General features: G+C 47.4%; 1 protein-coding gene across 1 annotated transcript in view; it reads left to right on the forward strand.

Annotated features, from left to right (window-relative positions):
* Positions 1-20,967, forward strand: part of LOC148014751 (uncharacterized) — a 285,635-nt gene that overhangs the window by 100,630 nt on the left and 164,038 nt on the right. Inside the window, exons 10-13 of the mRNA XM_087666600.1 lie at positions 8,865-8,977; positions 9,086-9,170; positions 9,292-9,636; positions 17,189-17,503. Of these exons, the coding sequence (XP_087522726.1) occupies positions 8,865-8,977; positions 9,086-9,170; positions 9,292-9,636; positions 17,189-17,503 (858 nt within the window). The remainder of the gene's footprint in view (positions 1-8,864; positions 8,978-9,085; positions 9,171-9,291; positions 9,637-17,188; positions 17,504-20,967) is intronic.

The raw sequence follows: 20,967 nt of genomic DNA on the forward strand, positions 1-20,967 counted from the left end.
CCAAAAGTAATGGGCAGCAGCCGTTCAAAAACATCACAGGCAGCCTGATATGTGTCCAAACCAGCCAAGGATAATTCTGATTTTTCATCAAAAACAACATCCTTGTTGACAAAAACCTTCTTTGTAACAGGATCATAGAGTTTGTAGCCTTTGCTCTCACTGCTATATCCCATAAAAATGCACTTAATAGCTTTGTTGTCCAACTTTTTTCTAAGTACTTGTGGAATATGGGCATAGGCAAGACACCCAAAGGTACGGAAGTGGCCAACAGAAGGTTTACGGCTGTTCCAAGCCTCAAAAGGCGTGATGATCTTCAAGGCTTTGGTAGGGCATCTGTTCAAAATATGGCAAGCACACATGACTGCTTCCATCCAAAAACTATGAGGCAAGCTCTTTGCCTTCAGCATACATCTGGCCATCTCCATGAGTGATTGATTCTTCCTCTCTACTACCCCATTCTGCTGTGGAGTATAGGCAGTAGTGTACTGATGGACTATGCCTTTCTGCTTCAAAAAAGAATTCAGCATAGAGGACATGTATTCCCCCCCTCGGTCCGAACGGAGAGTCTTAATTTTGCATCCAGATTGATTTTCAACAAGTGCACTGAAAGCCAAAAATGCATCATACACTTCTGACTTCTTTTTCAAACAGTAGACCCAGCAAAAACGTGTAAAGTCATCAATGAATGTCACAAAATAGTAACAACCGGCCAATGACATTGTTTGCATAGGTCCACAAACATCTGAATGCACCAACTGCAATCTGGTTGTTGCTCTGAAAGCAACATCACGGGGAAACGAGAAATGATGCATTTTTCCCAAATAAGTGCTCAGGAGGTCTCTCCAAGAGAGGTAAGCCATCCAGCATCTGAGTACGCTACAAAAGCATCAAGCTGCCAAAGTTTACATGCCCCAAACGAGCATGCCATAACTCCACCTGTATCATAGCAAGAGTAAGAGTGGATGTCAAGTATGCCGTCTGATCTACTGAAAGAGCATCCAACTCATATAAACCATGACACAAAGATCTTGTCAAGACCAAAGTCATGCGTTCTTTATCTCTAACCATGCAACGGTCATCATCAAATGTGACCTGCAAGCCACAACGTGCCAAAGAGGAAATAGATAGCAAATTCTTCTTGATTCCAAGCACAAACAAAGCATCCTGCAGGCGGAGAATAGAGCCATCAATGGCTGTGAGTTGAATCTCCCCAATACCACGAACAGGGTATGATGCATTATTGGCACACTGTACAGATTTCCCAATAGGAGGTGCACTAACTGAAGCAAACAAATCTCTGCGAGATGTAATATGCCTAAAAGCACCACTGTCAAAGAACCAAGTGTCAGCATCCTCTGTAGAGGTAAGTGCTCTATTAGCCCAAGAGATGTCATAACTGCAAGTGTAAAAATAATAGTCCCTGTCTACAACAAAGGACGCGGACTCACTAGCAGTGGAAGGAGTAGTAGAAATAGACATTCCTGACTCCTTCTTTTCTTTGGCAATGCGCTTCGTGCACTCAGTGATATAGTGGCCTAGCTTCTTACAATAATGACATTTTCCCTTTTTAGCTTGCGTGCCCCCTTGTGTCTGATTCTATGATGTGCTAGAAGTACCAGAACTCTGTGGAGCATTTTTCACCTTGCTGTTTTTGCCTTTCTGTCTTGCCACAAAAGCCTGCTGAGAGACTATAGCATCCACACCACTATTTTTCCTTGTTTGCTCCTCCTCTAGAAGCAAACTAACCAGTTGAATAAAAGTGAGTGGGTGCTCGGCAATCCTCATGGTGAGGTTCAAGGCAGTATAAAAGGACAAGTACGAAGGAGGTAAGGAATTCAAGGTGGTGGATATCAAGCGTGCATCCGAAAAGTACTCATCTGCATTCATGAGCTGCTCCCGCAAGTCCTGAATCTTATTCAAGTGATCCTACATAGAGTCACCCTCATTCATCTTCAAAGTTTTTAACTCTTTCTTCAAGAAAGAGATTCGAGTCTCATTATTTCCTACAAACATATGCTCCAAAGTCAGCCATGCATCTCGTGAAGAAGATGCTGAACGAATGTGAGGGATGATGGACCGTTGAACTGCCAAAGCAATCAGCGACAAAGCATGTGCATCTCGTGTATCCCAAGCTTTTTGAGTTGCAGTTCTTGGAGGAAGTGGCTGAGGTGGAGCGGGTTGAGGTCCCCGTTGTCCACGTGCCTCTTGAGGAGGAGGAGTAACGGGAGCTACAACTCCTGGTCTAGTTTCCTCTCCACTGACATAATCCCATAAATTCTTAGCCACTAATACATTCTTCATCATGAATGACCATAGCGAATAATTGTTTCCATCCAATTTGTCTTCCTTGGATACATAGGTAAATACATCACCTCCCTGATTTGCCATGATGACAAATTTCCAAAGACAAATGAGCAATGTCAAAGCAGTAAGGGCTGGAAATCTGCAAATTTCTAGAAATTGCAGCAAGCACACTTCTGCAATTAATGTGCAAGGGTGTACTCTGTCAAAGAACTGTCTTTAATGCACGCTTCCCAAGGTGCAAACAATGCTCAGCAACACTGTAATGTCAAATTCCCCAAAATTTCTGCCAAAATTTCTGTCACAAATACCCCAGAATGTGCATTTAATGTGTGTCTGTCACAGACACGAGCACGTGTCCCAATGCATAAAATTGATCCTGCTGCTGCACGAACTCCTGGTGTTTGAAATAAAAAATGCAAAATGTTACCTCTGCAGAATGATTGCAGCTGACTGATGACGTGCACGGATGCTGAGGTAACGTCTAGGCACAGGAACACGTTCGCGAACCTGGTGGCTGGCTACTACAAGTTCAGGAGGCGGCGCCTGCAAACAGGTGTCTCATGCAGGCCAGTGGCGCGCGCAGGCAGGACTGGCGCGTGCTGGGCAGATGGCGCGCTGTGCAGAGTTGGCGGCGCCTCCAGCTAACAGGTGGTGCGTTGGGCAGAGGAGGCGGCTCCTGCAACTGACGGGTGGCGCGCTGATACAGGGCGCGCGCGCAGGTACAAGTGGCACGCTGGCGGGGCTGGAGCTGACAGCGCCTGCAAGGTGGCACATGCAGGCAGAACAGGGCAGAGGAGGCGGCGCCTGGACTAGCGGCGTCTACAGGTGCAGCTGTAGCACGCAGGTACAGGTGGCTCAGGTGTGGTCGGAACTGCACACTGCAGATAGGAGCTGAGCTCTGATACCAAATGTGAGGGGGGGTGAGAGGATCGAGGTGCAGCTGAGAGTGCAGTAGACAGTGTGAGAGTGAGAGAGATAGAGTGAAGCACGACACCCAATTGAATAGACTGAAAGAGTGTAGAATGAAAGTACAAAGTACAACCCTTAAACCTTAGGGTTGTAGGGGGTGTTCACACCCGAACACGGTAAGTGCCCATAAGTGTGTAACATAAGCACATACGAAAATAAGGCTATAAGTCTGGGGGAAAAAACCTCTCCTACAGAGAGTAAAAAGTGCCCCAGTGTCCTACTGATCACCGACACCCCCTTATGAGCATAGGCGTAAGTGAGACGTGAGTCAAATACCCAACAGAAATCACGTAAGTCATTGTCACTCTCCAATCCTTAGTAACTATACTACATCAAAATTTGAAACAATACAAAGAAGATCTTTCTACTCTATATACTTCCATTTAGCAGGAAATAATCCATACCAAGGAGTCAATACCGGCTACTGTCAAAGGCAAACAATTCCTTCCCTCTCTCAAAATCAATGCTTTGAACATCAATGGTCGAATCCGAGTTGTGTCTCTAATCATCAAAGACTCTAGATACTTCAAGATATTTGCTAATGCACTCATTGATACAGGCTCTACAATAATTGTTGCCCCCCCCACATGCAAGCTAGCAAAAAAGAGCTCCTCTCCTAGTAGAGCTCTCAAATAATAAAAAAATCCCTATCAACACCAGAGTCAAGACATGGCTTCAACTTGGGGATATAAAGCTTCCTATTGAGAAACAACTAACACTCAGCGTGTGATATGATATTATCATTGGCACTCATATACTCAAATATATGGTGTACCATTTTCTACACAGATGTTCTCCATTTGACATATGCCAACAAGGAAATCACTCTTCCTCTCCTTCCAAAGATCCCTCGTTTTTTTTTCATGATATAAGTAGAAGAAGAAGTGCCTACTCGTCTCTATATTTGGCTAAAAAAAGAATTGACCAAATACAACACAAATATTTTCGGACTTAAAGACGAAGTAGCTTAATTATGTTATGATGATCTAACCTTGTTTAAGAAAAACGTGTCCGGTTTTCTATTATAATCCCTACGAAGGACAATGCTATTCCTACTAAAGTATCCTATCCAAGTATGAGGGTTGAAGCCCTAGCATTATGCCAATAAGAAATCCATGACCTACTAGACAAAGGTGCTATGGAACCAACGTCCTCTCCTTATGCTTATCATGCTTTTTATGTTAATAAGCTTAGTGAACAAAAACAAGGCAAAAGTGGCTTGTCATCAATTACCAACCCCCCTTAACAAATATCCGATGGGACATGGCCATCCACTGCCATTGAAAGATATCCTTTTTAAGAGACGTGGAGGTACCCAAATTTTCAGTAAGTTTGACCTAACATGAGGCTTCTAGCAATTGCCTATAGCCTCACACAAGACCACTACAAGACTACGTTTTCTGTTCCATATGGTCATTATCACTAGATAGTCTTATCATTTGGAATTAAAACTGCCCATACCAAGTTTTAGGAATGGACTAATTCTACTTTTGCTGACTTACCTTTTGTACATTGATGACTTATTAGTTTTTTTCGACACTATGGAGCAACTCATCAAGCACATTCAACTCTTTCTTTCCCGAATTGAAGAAGTGGGCATGTATGTACTTAAGAGCAAAAAGGAAGTGTTGGATGTTTTTAAAAAGTTTCATGCTTTTCTTACCACACAGAAACGGCTTAAGTTAAAAGCCATAAGAACAGATAATGGGGGTGAGTATGTCTTAAATGAATTTAACAAATTTTGTGAGATGCATGGCATTAAGTGGGAGTTGGTAGCCCCTTATAATCCTGCATCAAATGGCGTGGCTGAAATATTTAATCGCACACTTTGTGAGAGAGTCAGATGCATGTTTTCCATAGCTAATCTCTCGCAACAGTTTTGGGGAGAGGCTCTTATAACTGTAGTTCATGTATACAATCGCTCTCCCGATCGTGCATTGGAAAATGGCATTCGTGAAGAGGTTTGGTTTGGCAAACCTGCTTCATATGATCATTTGTGTGTCTTTGGTTGTGATGCCTTTGTGCATGTACCTATAGAACAGAGGACCAAACTAGACATGAAATGGTTCTCTCCCCTTCTAAATTCACCATCTTCACCCTTATCGTGGATTTTTTAGGATTGCAAATTACTAACGGAAAATTTGTGCTACAAGATCATGTTTTGAAAGCCTTAAAAGCATCCAAACACCTTGTCTTCTGTAACCCAACTCCAACAATTCCTTGGCTGTTCAAACTAGATTTGGAGATCTGTGCCTTACATGATCCAGTATACTTCTCTACACACACACACACACACACACACACACTCACACACACACACATAATGTGTGCCTACTACTGCCCCCAACCCTAACTGCCACCTGCCCTTCTGCAGATTTGTCCAACTTGTGCAGAAGTGAGAAAACGAGAGGAGAGAGATAGAGATGGGCCATGACTTGAGTTACTCTTCTGTGGTTTTGTACTGAGATTTTACACACGATGGCTTACAGCCATCGTGTATCTTGTAATCATGTTAAATTGTACTTTTTTTCGTAATTAATACAATCACCTTTTTCGAAAAAAAAGATAGAGATGGGCCGGCTGCAGTCCCACCCCTGCCTGTGTGTCATTTGTCCGCCCTGTAGATAGGGTGTCCTCAGCCCACGATCTATCTTCCTTACCCTGCCCTCTTCTGCCCAGCTTCCCGTACCTTTTTGATAGGAGTGTGCTACCTATGTTGGGAGAGGACCTGCAGCAGATGTTTGCGCTTGCTCCTTGGTGGCAGATCTGAATTCAGATTATATGGAGCAGGCTACTGCAGCCTTGGTTCCAGACATGGATGTGAACGAAGATGATGTGGAAGAAGACATGGTGCCCTGCATTGATGAGATGGTTTTGCTCCACTCAGATGCTCAGCAGGCATTTGACAAACACAGCAAGCTTCTCCATGATGAGTCTATTGCCGCCCTGGTGACCCATGCATTGGGTGATTCTCCATCTTGCTCGTATGCTTAGGTGGCTTTGAATTTTTGAAGGAGTATGTTGAGGATATTCATCGTGCCCACGTATTGGATGGACATCGCCGTGGAGCAGAATACAGTGTTGGCTAAATTGAGGGTGGATGCTTGGAAGATCCTTGTAGCTCAATGCAAAAATATCAGAGGAGTGGAAGAAAGAGGTTACCTTTTCAAGATGAGAAGGGAATTCCCATAGCCATGCTGCTAGCAAGATGGGTTTTGGGACTTCTAGGATGTGAATGTTGTTTTCTTGCAACATGTCTTGGAAGCATTCCAGCTCCAATGGTTGACCTTCTTGTGCTGCTTGTATAAGAATTGTTGGATCATGGACAGGGGTACCATCAATATTTTGTATTGCAATGGTGTCACTAAGCCAAGATGCCAGTAACTTACCATATTCAGCATGCATGTCTGCTCTTCTAGGTTCTTGGGAAGAAGGCATGGCCAGTTTACTAGTGATCCTAGTGATGTGATTTTGAGAAGGTACTTTCTATCGGCCTTGACATGTTTCAGGCAAGGGATGGTGTCCTTTTCCTTGATGGTGACCAAAGTGAAGAGTGTCTAGTTCCCAAGGATCAACCTACCCAAAATCCATGGAATTTTTAGGTTGAGATCCCATTTTTTTCTCTAGAGGTTTCCCAAATCCTCAAGGCACTCTATATTTTCTATGTTGGTGCCATCCTTTGAGTGATTGTTTGGCTTATCTAATGAGTTTTCTATGTTTGTGGTGTCAAGATCTAGGTTGTTAGAGACATCTACAATAGTCTGATTTGAGGACTTGCAGGGTTTAACAACTAAGGCTCTGTCAGATTTCTGCAATGGTTGCTCTTTTTGATTTGGTGGAGTGGCAAGGGGAAGCTCACTTATTTGCACCATAATGCATGAGAACACTCCTAGCGAGTCTAAGAGGACAGAGTCATCTAAGGATTGTAGGTTAGTTAATCGAGTGGATGTGGCAGCTTCCATGACAGGTACCATGATAGAGGAGGAGTCTTGCCCCTTCTCTAATTGCAATGGCATTAGCCTATTGACATACTTAATCCATAGCTCATCTGTGTCCCAGTCTTGGCATACCCCAGCAATGTGCACCACAAACAGCCAATAAGCAATAGATATGATCCTTCCATGGCCCTAATGTTTACTAGGAGGAAGGACATACGGGTTTGGAGGTCTTGTATGTGTACTAGGATCCATTCGACCAATCCAATGTACTACAGGAAAATGCAAATGTTAAAGAGTCAATAACAGGTCCCTAGCCCTGAATCAGTCCCAAAAACAGTAAATGTTGAATACAGGCTGCAAAACACAGATTGAAACACCAGAAAACGAAGGGGCGAAGGCAGCAAACACAAGGCTATGGAGCTCTGACAGTGAAAAATGCAAGGTGCAGCAGCTCAGACCAGTAAAAACAGGTTGCCCGGCATAGAAATAGATCTCTCCGAGTATGCAATAGGTCCGGGAGCAGAAAAACACGACGTGGGACCTGAAATAGTGAATAAGAGCAGCAACACTGGTCGTTTGATACCATGTGAGAGTGAGCAACAAAAGCAGAAGAATCACAACTGCTGAACCCTGAGAAGAATGAGTAGTGAATGAGAAGACACAAGAACTCAAACAATGATGAATGGGCAACAGAATCCATAACATAACACAAGAGGTGTGCTGTACACCATGCAAGTTAATGGCATGTGATGATCAGCAGTACCTCTAGACTCCCTCTCTTCAAGTGGATGTCATTGGATATAACAAAAATGGAGGAGTGGAGTATATATAGATTCTAAGGGCAAGAATCCAGATAAATGAGGTCATCCTAAATGGGCTGCCCGACTGACCATAAAGGCACCCAATACAAAGCCTAAAAAAGAGGCTAACATCCATGAAATGTAAAACACTAAGAATGCCATGGTGGAGATCGACCTTAGAGATGGTCTCCACTTCCCTCCAAGGTGAGGTCAGCATTCCTGGAGACCCTCATGAAGGAGAAGTTTCTCGGTCTGGCTGCCTGGAATGAGCTCTTAGATGACTAGCTTGCCGAGTAGGGTCTGACTCTAGAACTCTGGATCTATGAACCCCAAGCCTCTCTCTGAGTGGTGTTGGATGATGATCTACCAGGCTGCCTTAGCACGGGAGTCCTGGATCCATCTAAGCTGGACCACATGAAACTATGGACCATCTAAGTGGGGTGACATAGCAGCACATTGTGGTGAGCAGCACCACATCTGCAGTTGTTTCCATCTTTAAAAATGTAGCTTTGTCCTAGATCAGTCCCTTTTTTGATCACACTTTTGACTCTGAGCACCTGTAAATTACCTAGCTCCTCCCAACCTTGTGTGTGTTTCTGGCAGTCATACAGGTGCTCTTTTGACCAGAATTTTTACAAGTACCTGCTGTAACAGTAATAGAAATTATCAGTTTGGAAATCTCGAAGTACAAGCATCCTTCTTTCTTATTTAATGTGAGTCCTTTTTTAACAAGTTCTAATATAATATTTTTTCAATCTGGCATCAACTTTGACTTTGTCAACAAAACATACATCATGCATAATGTAAACAACATTTTACTTCTGATAGATATTCTGGTAACAATCTGCTTCAGGAGCATTCTATCTTCCAAATACTAGAGTAAACAGTATTGGTCTAGGTGGAACAGCAGGTTCTGATCTCAATATCACAATTTTTACACAAGATCGGTACAACAATCCAATACGAGTGAGACTGAACATCAGTCTTCAGTTGATTCCTCCAACAAATTTTTCGTATCATGTTTTTAGCAATTTTGGGCAAATAAACATCACTTACAATATAACGAAATCACAGGTGGAACCATATTCTTTAAGCATGATGATTAAAAATGAAGGTCTTTCAATTCCTGGAAGCCCTTTCAAGTTGATGATTGTTCCAGGTAGTTTGGCCAAACCTAGGCTATCACTCATTACTTGAAATTTCTGAAGCTAATGCTTCAACATTTTTATCTTTTTGATCTTTGGATGTTAAATTGAGGGATCTAATAGTTCCCATTCCAGGTCCTTTTTCTCCATCACATTCCACTGGAACTTGGGAAGAGGGAGCAAACAATTATCAGGTTGGCAGCACGGCAAAATTTATCATCACTCATAGAGATGTTTATGGGAATGCTGTTGCAATGAAAAACAACTTTATTGAGGATTATTTTAGTATTCGAGTTTCGAAAAGTGGTCTTTCTTCTTATCTCACCATTGAGAATCTTAAAGTAGTTCCAATAGGATACCCAGAATCAAGGCAACAACGAATAACATTCAATTTGACAAAACCTGGAGAGTATTTGCTTCAGATAGGGAGTAATACCTCAATACTATTAGGCTCACCTTTTCCTTTCTCATACTTTACTGGTAAGAAACCTAACAAATGATCAAAAATTTGAGTAGCCCATAGCTGTGATTTGTGCTTGTGAGAGGTTAAAAAATTTTCAAGCTAGGTGGATAAACTCAACTGAAAACAAAATGACTAGATGGTTCTATATTTAAGCTACATTAGTGCTCTGGATCATAATACAAACTCTTGAGATGTGAAGAAAATTAGAACACAAGAATAATGCATTGATTTGTAAGGTGAAAAACATGATGCAATGGTTATACAATACACTTCAGGCAGGGTGGGAACCTCATAAGATAGGATCCACACGGAGCATTAGTGGGAGGATCAATTGATTCTCCCATGTTGTAGGAGCACCATCTCCTCATGAAGAGGACATCCTGATCCCGCAGGAAGTTATTGCCAGGACAGAGCCACACTTACTGGGTAGCAGCTGTGGGAGCCACAGATATACATGCTGGAGTATGCATCTGGTAGGGAATAGAGGACCCAATCGGGTCATGGCTGGGGTATTGTTGCGCCAAGGAGAGCCATGTGGTTTCTTTGTGAGATTGGAGGGGCTGCTTATTGATTTGTTGGTCATTTAAACTCCGAATGGTTGGCAAGATGAGATAGTTTTGGACTATCCTCATTCAGTCCCTACTATATGTCGATCACTGGATAGTAGGGGGAAACTTTAATATAGTGGAGGCTTTGGAGGATAGGAGAGGTACATACATAGAGACCATTAGAGGAGGAGACCAGGCTGCCTAGGAGGTGCTCTTATTGTAGATTTGAGGTCAAGGTCCATGTTTCACAGGAGAGTTTGGCAGATCCATAGGCTCATTTTAGTTCTCTACGAGAGACAGGATCTTCTCTAGGATCGATTGATTTTATGTGGATGACTAGGCCTGCGATAGAGGTGGCCTAGTTAGCATCATACCTAGCACAGCCCTCTTGGACCACTTACCCATTCAGCTACTTGTCTTTGAGAGAGTCAGAGGATCCACTGCAGTGTCATGATTCCAGAGCACCTATTCTACAATGACAATCTTGGGGATGGAGTTGCATAGATTTGGAGATCATGACTCTTCTCAGCTAGATGAGTAGCTAAAGACCAGCTAAAGACTTGGATCAAAGCGTACAGGAGATCGGTTCCTTCTTCAGGGAGGATGCCATGAGGAGGAGACTAGGGCCATTTAGAGAAGGAGAGAACCACTACAGCATCATTGGCTACACTATGGACGGAGGGGGAGAGAGGTCTGGGGTGCAAATGAGTAACATAGAGGATGCATATTGCCAGAGCAGAGATTGATGCCATGAAAGAAGCCAGATGCCATGAAAGAAGCCAGAACACAGTACAGGTTTCACCTGAGAGCTTCATTTAGAACTTAGTTTGGTGACATGAAAGAAGCCAGATCACAGTACAGGTTTCACCTGAGAGCTTCCTTTAGGACTTTTTTTTGCAAGTAAAATGTGGCTGATTATATTACTCAAAAAGCTGATTACAACAGAGTGCTCATGCTCAACAAACTAGCTGGAGCTGAAGCAAAGTCACCAGTACATCATGTATACAAGTCTCTCAAGGTGGTCTAGGGGGGATGGGGGCAAGAAGCCATTGGGGGGGGGGCGGGGGGGTTTTATATCGCCAAATGGGGCTGCCTGCCTGTATCACAAAGAACAGACCCTGGCCGCCCCAGGTACGCATGAAGTGACCACGGAGCTCCTGACGAGCCCTGGACTCGCCTTGCACCTGATCCCATCGGCCGCGGTGGGAGTGGATGATGGAGGTCGAGAGCTCTGCTAAGGTCGCATGTGCTGAAAGTCTCTCCCCGCAAAAAGCCACCTGGCATCACGCCTTCCAAATATGCCATCCAGTAAGACTCCCTATGACCTCCCATACCTCCGAGCGGTCTGCTGTGGGTTCCAGTACCTGGCGGATGGGTAGAGCCGCCAGACCGACCACTGCGCATGACCCTGCCTCGATATCGTGTCTTGCATCCTGGCCCCATACAAAAGGTGACGGCCCTTGCTGACTGCCTGCCATCAGAAAGCTCCCCATGAGATACACCCAAGGTTGGGTGCTATATGTCGAAGGATACGGCATGCTCCTGTCCACACGAGCTGCGCAGACCAAAGGCAGTGCTTTGGGGTTTTCAAAGGTTGTTGTGTGCAGCGTTTACAACCTCCCTCCTTCTGCATCTGGGCAAGCCAGCTTCCCACCGCCAAGTCTCCATGTGCCACCAGCCATAAAAAATATGACACCCTCCTTGGCCTCCAGCTATCCCATAGGCAGTACCAGAAGGTCCGTCGGAAGAACCTTGCCACTGGCCGATCTGTAAAGGGCGGAGACGCCATGAATCCAAACGTTGGGGAATCCGAACCTCACCATGGTGCCCTCTAGGAAATCCCAATCCACCCCATCATAAGCTTTCTCGAAATCCAAAAGTAGTACGGCCACTCTCTACCCGTTGTGGTGAGCCCACTCTGTCGCCTCAAAGAAGGTAAATACATTGTCAAGGATGCTCCTATCCTCGACAAAGCCTGTTTGTGTATCATGGATGATGTTTGCAAGCACGGGCCGTAGTCACCTACCAATCATCTTTGCTAGTGCCTTATAGGCCACTGACAATAAGGTGATCGGTCTCCGCTGGGAAAACTCCAACCGGTCTCCCTCTTTCGGGAGAAGACTGATAAGGCTTGGCGAAAGACTCCTTGGCATCTGTCCTGAAGTGAAAATCTCCTGGAAAGCCATTAGTAGGGGGTCCATCCCCACTTGCCAGTAGGTAGTGAAGAAGGCCTTAGAGAGGCCATCCTCTCTCGGGCATTTCTTCCCATCCTGTCTATCAAAAGCCTCCTCTAGTTCCTTCTCTGTGAAGGGGGCTAGGAGGGAGCATCCCATCTCCTCTGTGTGATGAGGGACAGGATGTGATCCCAGACCTGCTTTCTACATCTCTGTCCTCTAGCTGAAGCTGTCTCCTGCTGGAAAAGGCCTGTGTAATAGTCGGTGGCAATCTCCATCACCTCGTCTGGGCTAGAACAAGTCCTTCCATACTGGTCCTGAAGGCTGCATATCTGCTCTCTTGGGGTGCGAGGCTGGTGCATCTAGAAGAACTCCTTGCACATCATGTCTCCCTTACGCGCCCAGAAGGATATTGAGGTTCGGAAGCAGAATTTCGAGCACGTGTCCTCTAGGCAAGCAATTGCTGCTCGCGCTTGCATCTCCTATGCGTGGAGGGTGGGACCCCTGATGCCTCCTGTAATAATATCTGCGTGGGTGCTAGGTCCTGCCGGAGTGCTCTCTCCTCCTCCCAGCTCTACTGCTTGGCTTGTATGGCTGCCTCTTGGCAGATTTTGCTCAACTCGGCTAGGACCTCTGCAACCTCCTCTACTATCCAGTCCCTCTTGTCCCACTCTCTGGTATAATTCTGCTCTATCTGTCTCATCACCTCCTCCCTCCTATAGATCGAGTCAGGGATTCGATAGAATCGTGTGTCTAGAGCGGATGCTAGGGGATCAAGTGTTAGGAGAACTGGGCAATGATCGGACAATGTGGTGCCTGAAAACTGCTCAATCTGACCTCCATGAGAGCCTCCCCACTCTCCCACATAGAACCTGTCCAACCGCTCTAGCAAGACTCCACCTAGTTAGCTGTATCCCCAAGAGAAGTCCAACGACCTCTCCCTCCTATGGAAGGCAGGGTCTCTCGCGTGCTCCTACTACTAGCAGAAAGACCTCCCATGCCTCCTGCTCCTCCCTAGCCATGCCCTGGTAGATTCAGCCTTTGCCGCCCTGTTGGTCCTCCAAAGCCTCTAGGTTATTGAAGTCTCCTCCAATGATCCAGGAGTCCACCTCAGGGAGTCGGTCCGCAATCTCCACCTAGAACCCGTTGCGTGCCCTAACCTCCATAGGGGCATAGACATCGAGGACTCCAAGGCACGAGTCCCCAATATCCAATCTGATCCACAGAACCCTCCTTGCCGCTATCGTCCCGTGGTCTTGTACATAGGCGGTGAGACTTGGGCTGATAGAGGTGCATACACCTCCACTCGTGCCATGGGTGCCTATGGCATGCTTCCAGTAAGTGTGTGCACTGCTCGGAAGTACCTTCCCAACCTGCTAGGCCTGGGTGGGGGTTAGCTTGTGCTCCTGTAGAACCAGGATGTCGATCCGGCCGGCAAGGGCAGGCTGCAGCTCCTGCTGAACAATAAATTCCTGGAATGACATGCCCCACTATAGTGGAGACTATTCACATTCCAGGATGCAAGGTGTAAGCTCATGGGGAAACCTGTGATTGACTAAACAGGCATCTGTTCGGTGTGGAGGCTGCTAAAGAAGAGGAGAAGCTATGAGGCATGCAAGTACGCTTTGCCGCCGGTTTGGACAGTGAACTATAATCCCCCATGGTGAGACCATAGGGGTGATAGATGCTCCAAGTGGTACTATCAATGCATCTATCAGCCATGTTGAGAATCCCAACTCTGTACACTGGTAGAAACGAGCCGCCTGTGCCAGGGGCCACTCGATCACGTCCCTCGGAACTCTCCACTGTGGAGGGGCTCGAGAGATAATGCTCAAGTGTGGGACCTCGGCACTAGTCCACCAATTGATGTCCATCATGCAACCTGGCCACTGTTTGGCAAACAGTGCTAATCCTTCCTCCCCCATCCATTGGGAGATGTGGTCCACCACCTGACTCTTCATCTCTTCCTCTATCTATGTAGTCGTCCACTCCCCTGAGTGAGAAGATTGAAGAAAAAAGGCGTAGTTTGGTCCATCCCATGGTGCTTGTAGATGGACCTTGCCACTCCTTGACTTATGAACCACAAAGATCCCCACCTCTAGAGGTAGTGGGAACTCTCCGTGCTCCGCAACTCTCAGGTAGGGACCATGGGCCATTGCGGAAGAACTTCTGTGGCAACAGCTATGTCTGTCTCGGGAAAGTGTGACGGGCAGCAGGGGCAGATGAGGTGGTGGCTGTAGGTGTGTGTGGCTCCTGGTGCAAGGAGGATGTAGGTATGTGTGGCTCATCACCTCTTGTGGGAGAAGGGGGGGTGGGTTTTGGGGGGGACCCCTGTACCTGGTGCGGATCAAGGGAGGTGCTTGGTAGGAGAGGTGGTGGGGGGGAGGAGGATCCAGGCATGGTGGGATGGACGGAGGTGCATGGCGGGTGTTGGGGGAGGGGACTGGTGGCCTTGGAAAGGGGGGGTTGTGGGCCAGGGTCAGTTGGGGGGGGGTTTCATGGGGTGGGGGGGGGGATGAGGGCTGTGGGATCATAGGTGAGGTAGTCTGTGGCGTAGGTGGTGGATGTGGGGGGCTATGGTCCTGCCGGGTGGAGCGGGCAAGGGGGGGCTCTGGAGTGCTCCACCGAGGGGGCATCGCTCGCCCACTTGCTCCCTGCTGTCGAGGCTAGGTCGTCTGAGAAGTTGGCTACGCCTCCCATGCCGTCTCCCTCTTTGTCTTCTCTGGACTCGTGTGAAGCTGTCAGTGTCCACTTGCGGGCTTGTCGGCGGAGCCACCTTGGCTCCGAAACGCGTACACACTGTTGCATGATGCCCAAAGTCGTGGCAGCGCAAGCACTGCCCTAGCTGCCCCATCACAATGACCTGTTGCCTAAAGGAGTGCCTGCGCGCCTCAATCTCTAGGAACTATGGGATATTCTTGACCTCTTTCAGTGCCACCAGTACCTTTGGGACTCCAACAGCTATCACTGTATCTGCAAAAGACGCGGGAAGGACAGTGCCGAAGAGCCGTCCAAAGTCTTCCATCAACTGGCAATACTCTATCGCCAGGTGGGGGAAAAAAAGGGTGACCGGGCGCTGAAGAAACCTGTTGTGGTGTGCAAATGCCTCCATAGTAAAGCCACTATACCAAGGGCCCATGTATATGACCCCCTTCGTGGATGCATATGGTAAACTAGCAAGTAACTCGTGAGCTGCGTCTGCCGAATTGAGCCTCACCATGAAGATCCCTTGGCCCATTAGGACCGCCTCCGCGATTTGCGTTGTACCGATGCACAGCGTGGAATGAAGCCAGTCCCAAAGCTAACCCCTAGCTGGGGAATGTCCTACTATCTGACCATAAATGGTTGTTTCCTTTAGCTCCAGCTCCATAGCTCGGACAGCTAAGAGCTGCTCCTTAGAGTGGACGACACACAAGGTGTTTGACTGTGGGCGCTAAGTGTGCCGGCGTCTGACCAGAGGTTTCCATTGCGCGACCCTTTTGAGAAAACTACCAATCACGTCGCTGTGCTACCTGAGGGGGAAAGTTGTTGCAGGAGAGGGAGCAACTGGAGGGTGGGGGGAACAATGGCGGGGGGGGGGGGGGGGGGGGGTTTGTTTGTTGGACACTGCTGATGGAACCGCGATTGTGGACGGAGGTAGCACACTGGGGGGGTGGGGGATCTTGGCTAAAGGGTGGCCTGCAAGGGGAGGGGGGGGGGGGGAACAGCAAGGTTGCGTGATGGGGGGGTGGGGGGGAGAGCAGGGCAGGCGGGTATGGTGGGGGGCAGGTGGAGACAGGTGGCAGGGGGGCGGGTGGGGTATAGGCACTGACAAGCGGCCGAGTCCCTTGGGGGGGGATGGGGGGCGAATTGTCGGGGCGGGGGGGACAGACGGCTAGGCGGGGTCCTAGGCAATCGCAAGCCGTCGAGGGGCCAGCTTATGTGGCGGCGTGAACGACTAGACATGACAGGGGGGGGGGGGAGCTCACGACGTGGTTTAGTTATGACAGGTTCTCAGTAGCATATATCTGATTTGGAGAGCGAGTGGAGACTTAGAGGCATTGTTTATGGCAGTGTGACAAGGCTCATGAGGTGTGGAGGAGAGCTCTCATCATAGCTTTCCATGGTACATTTGAGAGTGAGAGGCATTGTTTATGGCAGTGTCACAAGGCCCATGAGGTGTGGAGGAGAGCTCTCTTCATAGCCTTCCATGGTACATTTGAGACTATGGTAGTGACATTTGAGACTATGGTAGTGACTTGGAAGAGAGGTGCATGGATCATGTACAAAAACCGTGCATCTTGATACGAGGATTTTAGGGGAGTTAGTTTCTCTCATTTCGTTAACATTTGAGCATGATCAAGATGCTAGAATTTTCATAGACAAAGTGGATGGAAGGCCATTGCAGTTGTTGGAAGTTGATTTCTAGCATCATTGTTTGGTTCGTTTAAACTAGGAGATGTAGACATGACATAGATTTCTAGGACAACCTACTTTAGGGACCCTCATATTGGACTCAGATTAATATTTTCCTCACACATTGCGGGAGATGGACAGACTGCAAGTGCACAATAGGAGGGGAGAGACATTGTTTTTGCAGTTAGTATTCCAACAGCTTCTTTCACTTGGGGTCACATATGGGTGGGCTTCACATACCACCTGATTGGCTTTTTCAGCCCTTGTATACACGACTTCCTCCATATTTGCTTCATTGAAGTCCTATGCTGGACGGACTTTGTGATTTTACCTTGGAAGTCTTTTATGGTTATGTATAAATAGATTTTCTGTTCTTTGCAAAACAAAAAGGCTTAAAAAAGTTATTATCTAGGAGCTGGAAAAATTTTCAAGGCATCTCTTGTACACTGCAGGAACTCCTGATACCAAATTAACTCTTATAACTGGAAATGGCTTAGAGAACTCCACAGCTGGAGATATTTCTAGTTTCTTGATTCAATGCCGTGACAAATATGGAAATGCAGTAGATGCTTTTGCTAACTTTATCTCAGTCACTGTAAACAGTTCAAAGTCCAAGCTGAAGGTCAATGTTTCATCAGTATCTGGGTTCTCAGGTCTAATAAATGTGTCTTACCAGGCCTTTTCAGCAGGGGAATACTCCATAAAAGTGCAATTTCTGCTGTCAACATCAATGGATGAGTTTAACTTTCAGAAATTTGTATTACCAGGTACTGGTGAAATAGATCACATCACCTTTTAAATAGGATCCTACACTGATAAATCATGTCTTGGTTCACTTGAATTGTTTTGGCCAGAATGTACTCTCAAACAATAGTGCTTCTAAAAATATTTTCCTGTCTATGCTAGTTATTCAGGATTGGAGAGGTTTACGTAAAAACATGAGTCAAAGTAAGGGGTTGAACATGGTCTCGTACACAGGTGGTGAGGCTCGTGCCAATCGAGGTGCATACGCCTCCACTCCTGCCATGGGCACTGATGTCGTGCTCCCACTACGTGTGTGAACTGCCCAGGAGTACCTTCACTACCCGCTGGGCTTGGGCGGGGGTGAGCTTGTGCTCCTGTAGAAGTAAGATGTCAATCTATCCGGAAAGGACAGGTTGCAGCTCCTGCCGAACAATCAACTTCCTGGAACCACGTGCTCCACTATAGTGGAGGCTAATCACATTCTAGGATGCAAGATATAAACTCATGAGAAAACCTCTGACTGGCTGAACAAGCATCTATTCGGTGTGGAAACTGATGATGAAGAAGAGGAGCTATGAGGCATGTGGATACACTTTGCTGCCGGCCTGGACGGTGAACTCCATTCCCCCATGGTAGCCCTTGGGCAGACCATGGGGGTGATGGATGTGCCTGGTGATACCACCAGGGCATCTATCAGCCAAGCTGAGAGGGGAGACTCTCTATACTGGTAGAAGGGGGCCGCTTGAGCCACGGGCCACTCAATCACATCCATCGGAGCTCTCCACTGTGGAGGGGCTCGAAAGATAATGCTCAGATGTGAAACCTCAGCCCCAGCCCACTAGTTTTTTTTGTTTTCTTTCAAGTAAAATCTGGCTGATTATATTACTCAAAAACACTGATTACAACGGAGTGCTCATGCTCAACAGACTAGCTGGAGCTGACGCAAAGTCACAAATAGATCATGTATACAAGCCTCTCAAGGCGGTCTAGGGGGGATGGGGGCAAGAAGCCATGGGGGGGGGGGGGGAAGGGGTGTATCGCCAAGTGAGGTAGCCTGCCTGCATCATGAAAAATAGGTCCTGGCCGCCCCAAGTGCGCATGAAATGACAACGGAGCTCCTGATGAGCCCTGGACTCACCCTGCACCTGATCCCATCGGCCGCGGAGGGAGTGGATGATGGAGGTCTAGAGCTCTGCTAAGGTCGCCTGTACTGAAAATCTCTCTCTGCCGAAAGCCTCCTGACACCACGCCTTCCAGATATACCATCTAGTAAGACTCCCTATGATCTTCCATACCTCCGAGCGGTCTACTGTGGGCTCTAGTACCTGGTCGATGGGTAGAGCCTTCAAACTGACCACTGTGCACGACCGTGCCTCGATAATGAATATCGTGTCCTGCATCTCGGCCTCATACAGAAGGTGACGGCCCTCCTTGATTGCATGCCATTAGAAAGCTCCCCATGACATACATCCAAGGATGGATACTATACGGCGAAGGATGCGGCATGCTGCTCTCCACACGAGCTAGCTCCTATGGGGCAGCGTTGTGGGAGGTAGCTCGATGGCGTGACAGGTTGGCGGGGGGAAGAGGTACAACGTGTTGCAGGAGGGGAATAGACAGCAAAGCGGGTGGGTTGTGGGGGGCGTTGTGACAAGTCGATGGAAGAGACCGGGGGGAGGGGGTAGCAGGGGGTGCGGTGGCAGCCAGCGATGATGGGCAACGGGACTTTTTCGTTAATTGAAAAGCATTCTTCAACACAATGGCATGATTATTTACTTCATCTTCTTTTTGATAGCGAATGCAAACAATCAACAAAAAGAAAAAAGCCAGAGAGGAGTTGAGTTGAAGAGAAGGGAGATTGATGCAGCAATACCTCAGTAGTGGCTTGACCCCCCGATACAAGGGTTGGTAGAGTCCAGTGAGGTATGGGCCACTGGGTTTTCACCAACAAGTATCCCCCTACAAGTGACAGGTAGAGTGGGCGGCGCCCCACATGGGACTTCCTTCACCATGCAAGAGGGGGGGCATGTGGTCCTTGACAGAGGGTAGCAAGATGAGGAGATAGTTGTCCTTTCGTGAAGGAGGATTCGAGTTGTTGGCCTCCAAGGGAAGACATGGCAGTTGGACCCTTATGTGTTCTAGGAGGAGCTTCGGGAGTGGCGCCTCTGGATATGGGAGGGCAAGCCACTTGATGAGCTGGAGTGGAACCCGGGAGAGTGGCTATGGCCGGCCACTATGGTCGCCAAGAAGCCACTAAGGTTCCTGGAGTACACAGCTAGGATTGGTAGACACGTACTGATGCAGGAGGACATGGCCTAGGCGCCGTTGCGTAGCAGGTACTAGGCAGAGCAGAGCATCACTAATGCTTTTAGGTGGACTTTCTGGCGCCGCCTATGGGACAGCTGGAGGCGGAGGAGGGTTTCGTATTTCTTATGGCTGTTGCCACATGGAGGCCTGGCAGTGGGGTGTTGGTTAGCCGAGATGCAGAAGGATGGAGGTTGCAAACGCTGCACATAGCAGCTTGTGGAAAATCCAAAGCACTGCCTTTGGTCATGTGAGACGGCGCAGCTCATGTGGAGAGGAGCATGCCACATTCTTTGTCGTATAGCACCCAACCTTGGATGTATCTCATGGGGAGCTTTCTGCTTGCAGGCAGTTAGCCAGGGCCATCACCTTGTGTATGAGGCTGGGATGCAGGACACAATATTCATTATTGAGGCTGAGTCATGCGGAGTGGTCGGCTTGGAGGCTCTACCCATCCGCCAGGTATTGGAGCCCACATAAGACCAGTCTGAGGTATGGGAGATCGTAGGGAGTCTTACTGGATGGCACATTTGGAAGATGCGGTGTTAGGAGGTTTTTGGCTGGGCGTTTTCATTTCATGCGCACTTGGGGCGGCCACGACCTATTTTTCATGATGCAGGCAAGTAGCCCTAGATGGCGATACACCCCCCCTCCCCTCCTCTCCATGGCTTCTTGCCCCCATCCCCCCTAGACCGCCCTCAGAGGCTTGTATACTTGATATATTTGTGATTGCATTAGCTCCAGCTAGTCTGTTGAGCATGAGCACTTCTTTGTATTCAGGTTTTTCTGAAGTAATATAATTAGCCACACTTTATTTGCAAAAAAAAAGAATATATCAACTAGCATACCAATCATGCATGTAGCAGGTCTTGAGGTAAGAGAAGAGGCCAACCAAATGCACGACTGAGTGAGTAGGAGTAACAGAAGCTTAGTGAATCACCAAGACAGGTGTATATATCGTTGACAATGACCTGACAGAGGTCGGTGCGAGTCCTAGACAAGATCAAATCAAATCAGCCCTCAAGGCATAAGCTGTATGTGAGAAGAAGGCAGGATCGAAGCTCAGCACAAAAATTAGTAGACAGTGTGAGAGTGAAGCACGTTACCCAATGCAATAGACTCAAAGAGTAGTCTGAAAGTACAAGGTGCAACCTATAAACCTTAGGGTTGTAGGGGGTGTTCA

The sequence above is a fragment of the Lygodium microphyllum genome, chromosome 25 (genome assembly GCF_053477565.2).
Source record: "Lygodium microphyllum isolate KBCC chromosome 25, Lygodium_microphyllum_v1.1.10, whole genome shotgun sequence".
In the NCBI taxonomy this organism is placed as follows: Eukaryota; Viridiplantae; Streptophyta; class Polypodiopsida; order Schizaeales; family Lygodiaceae; genus Lygodium; species Lygodium microphyllum.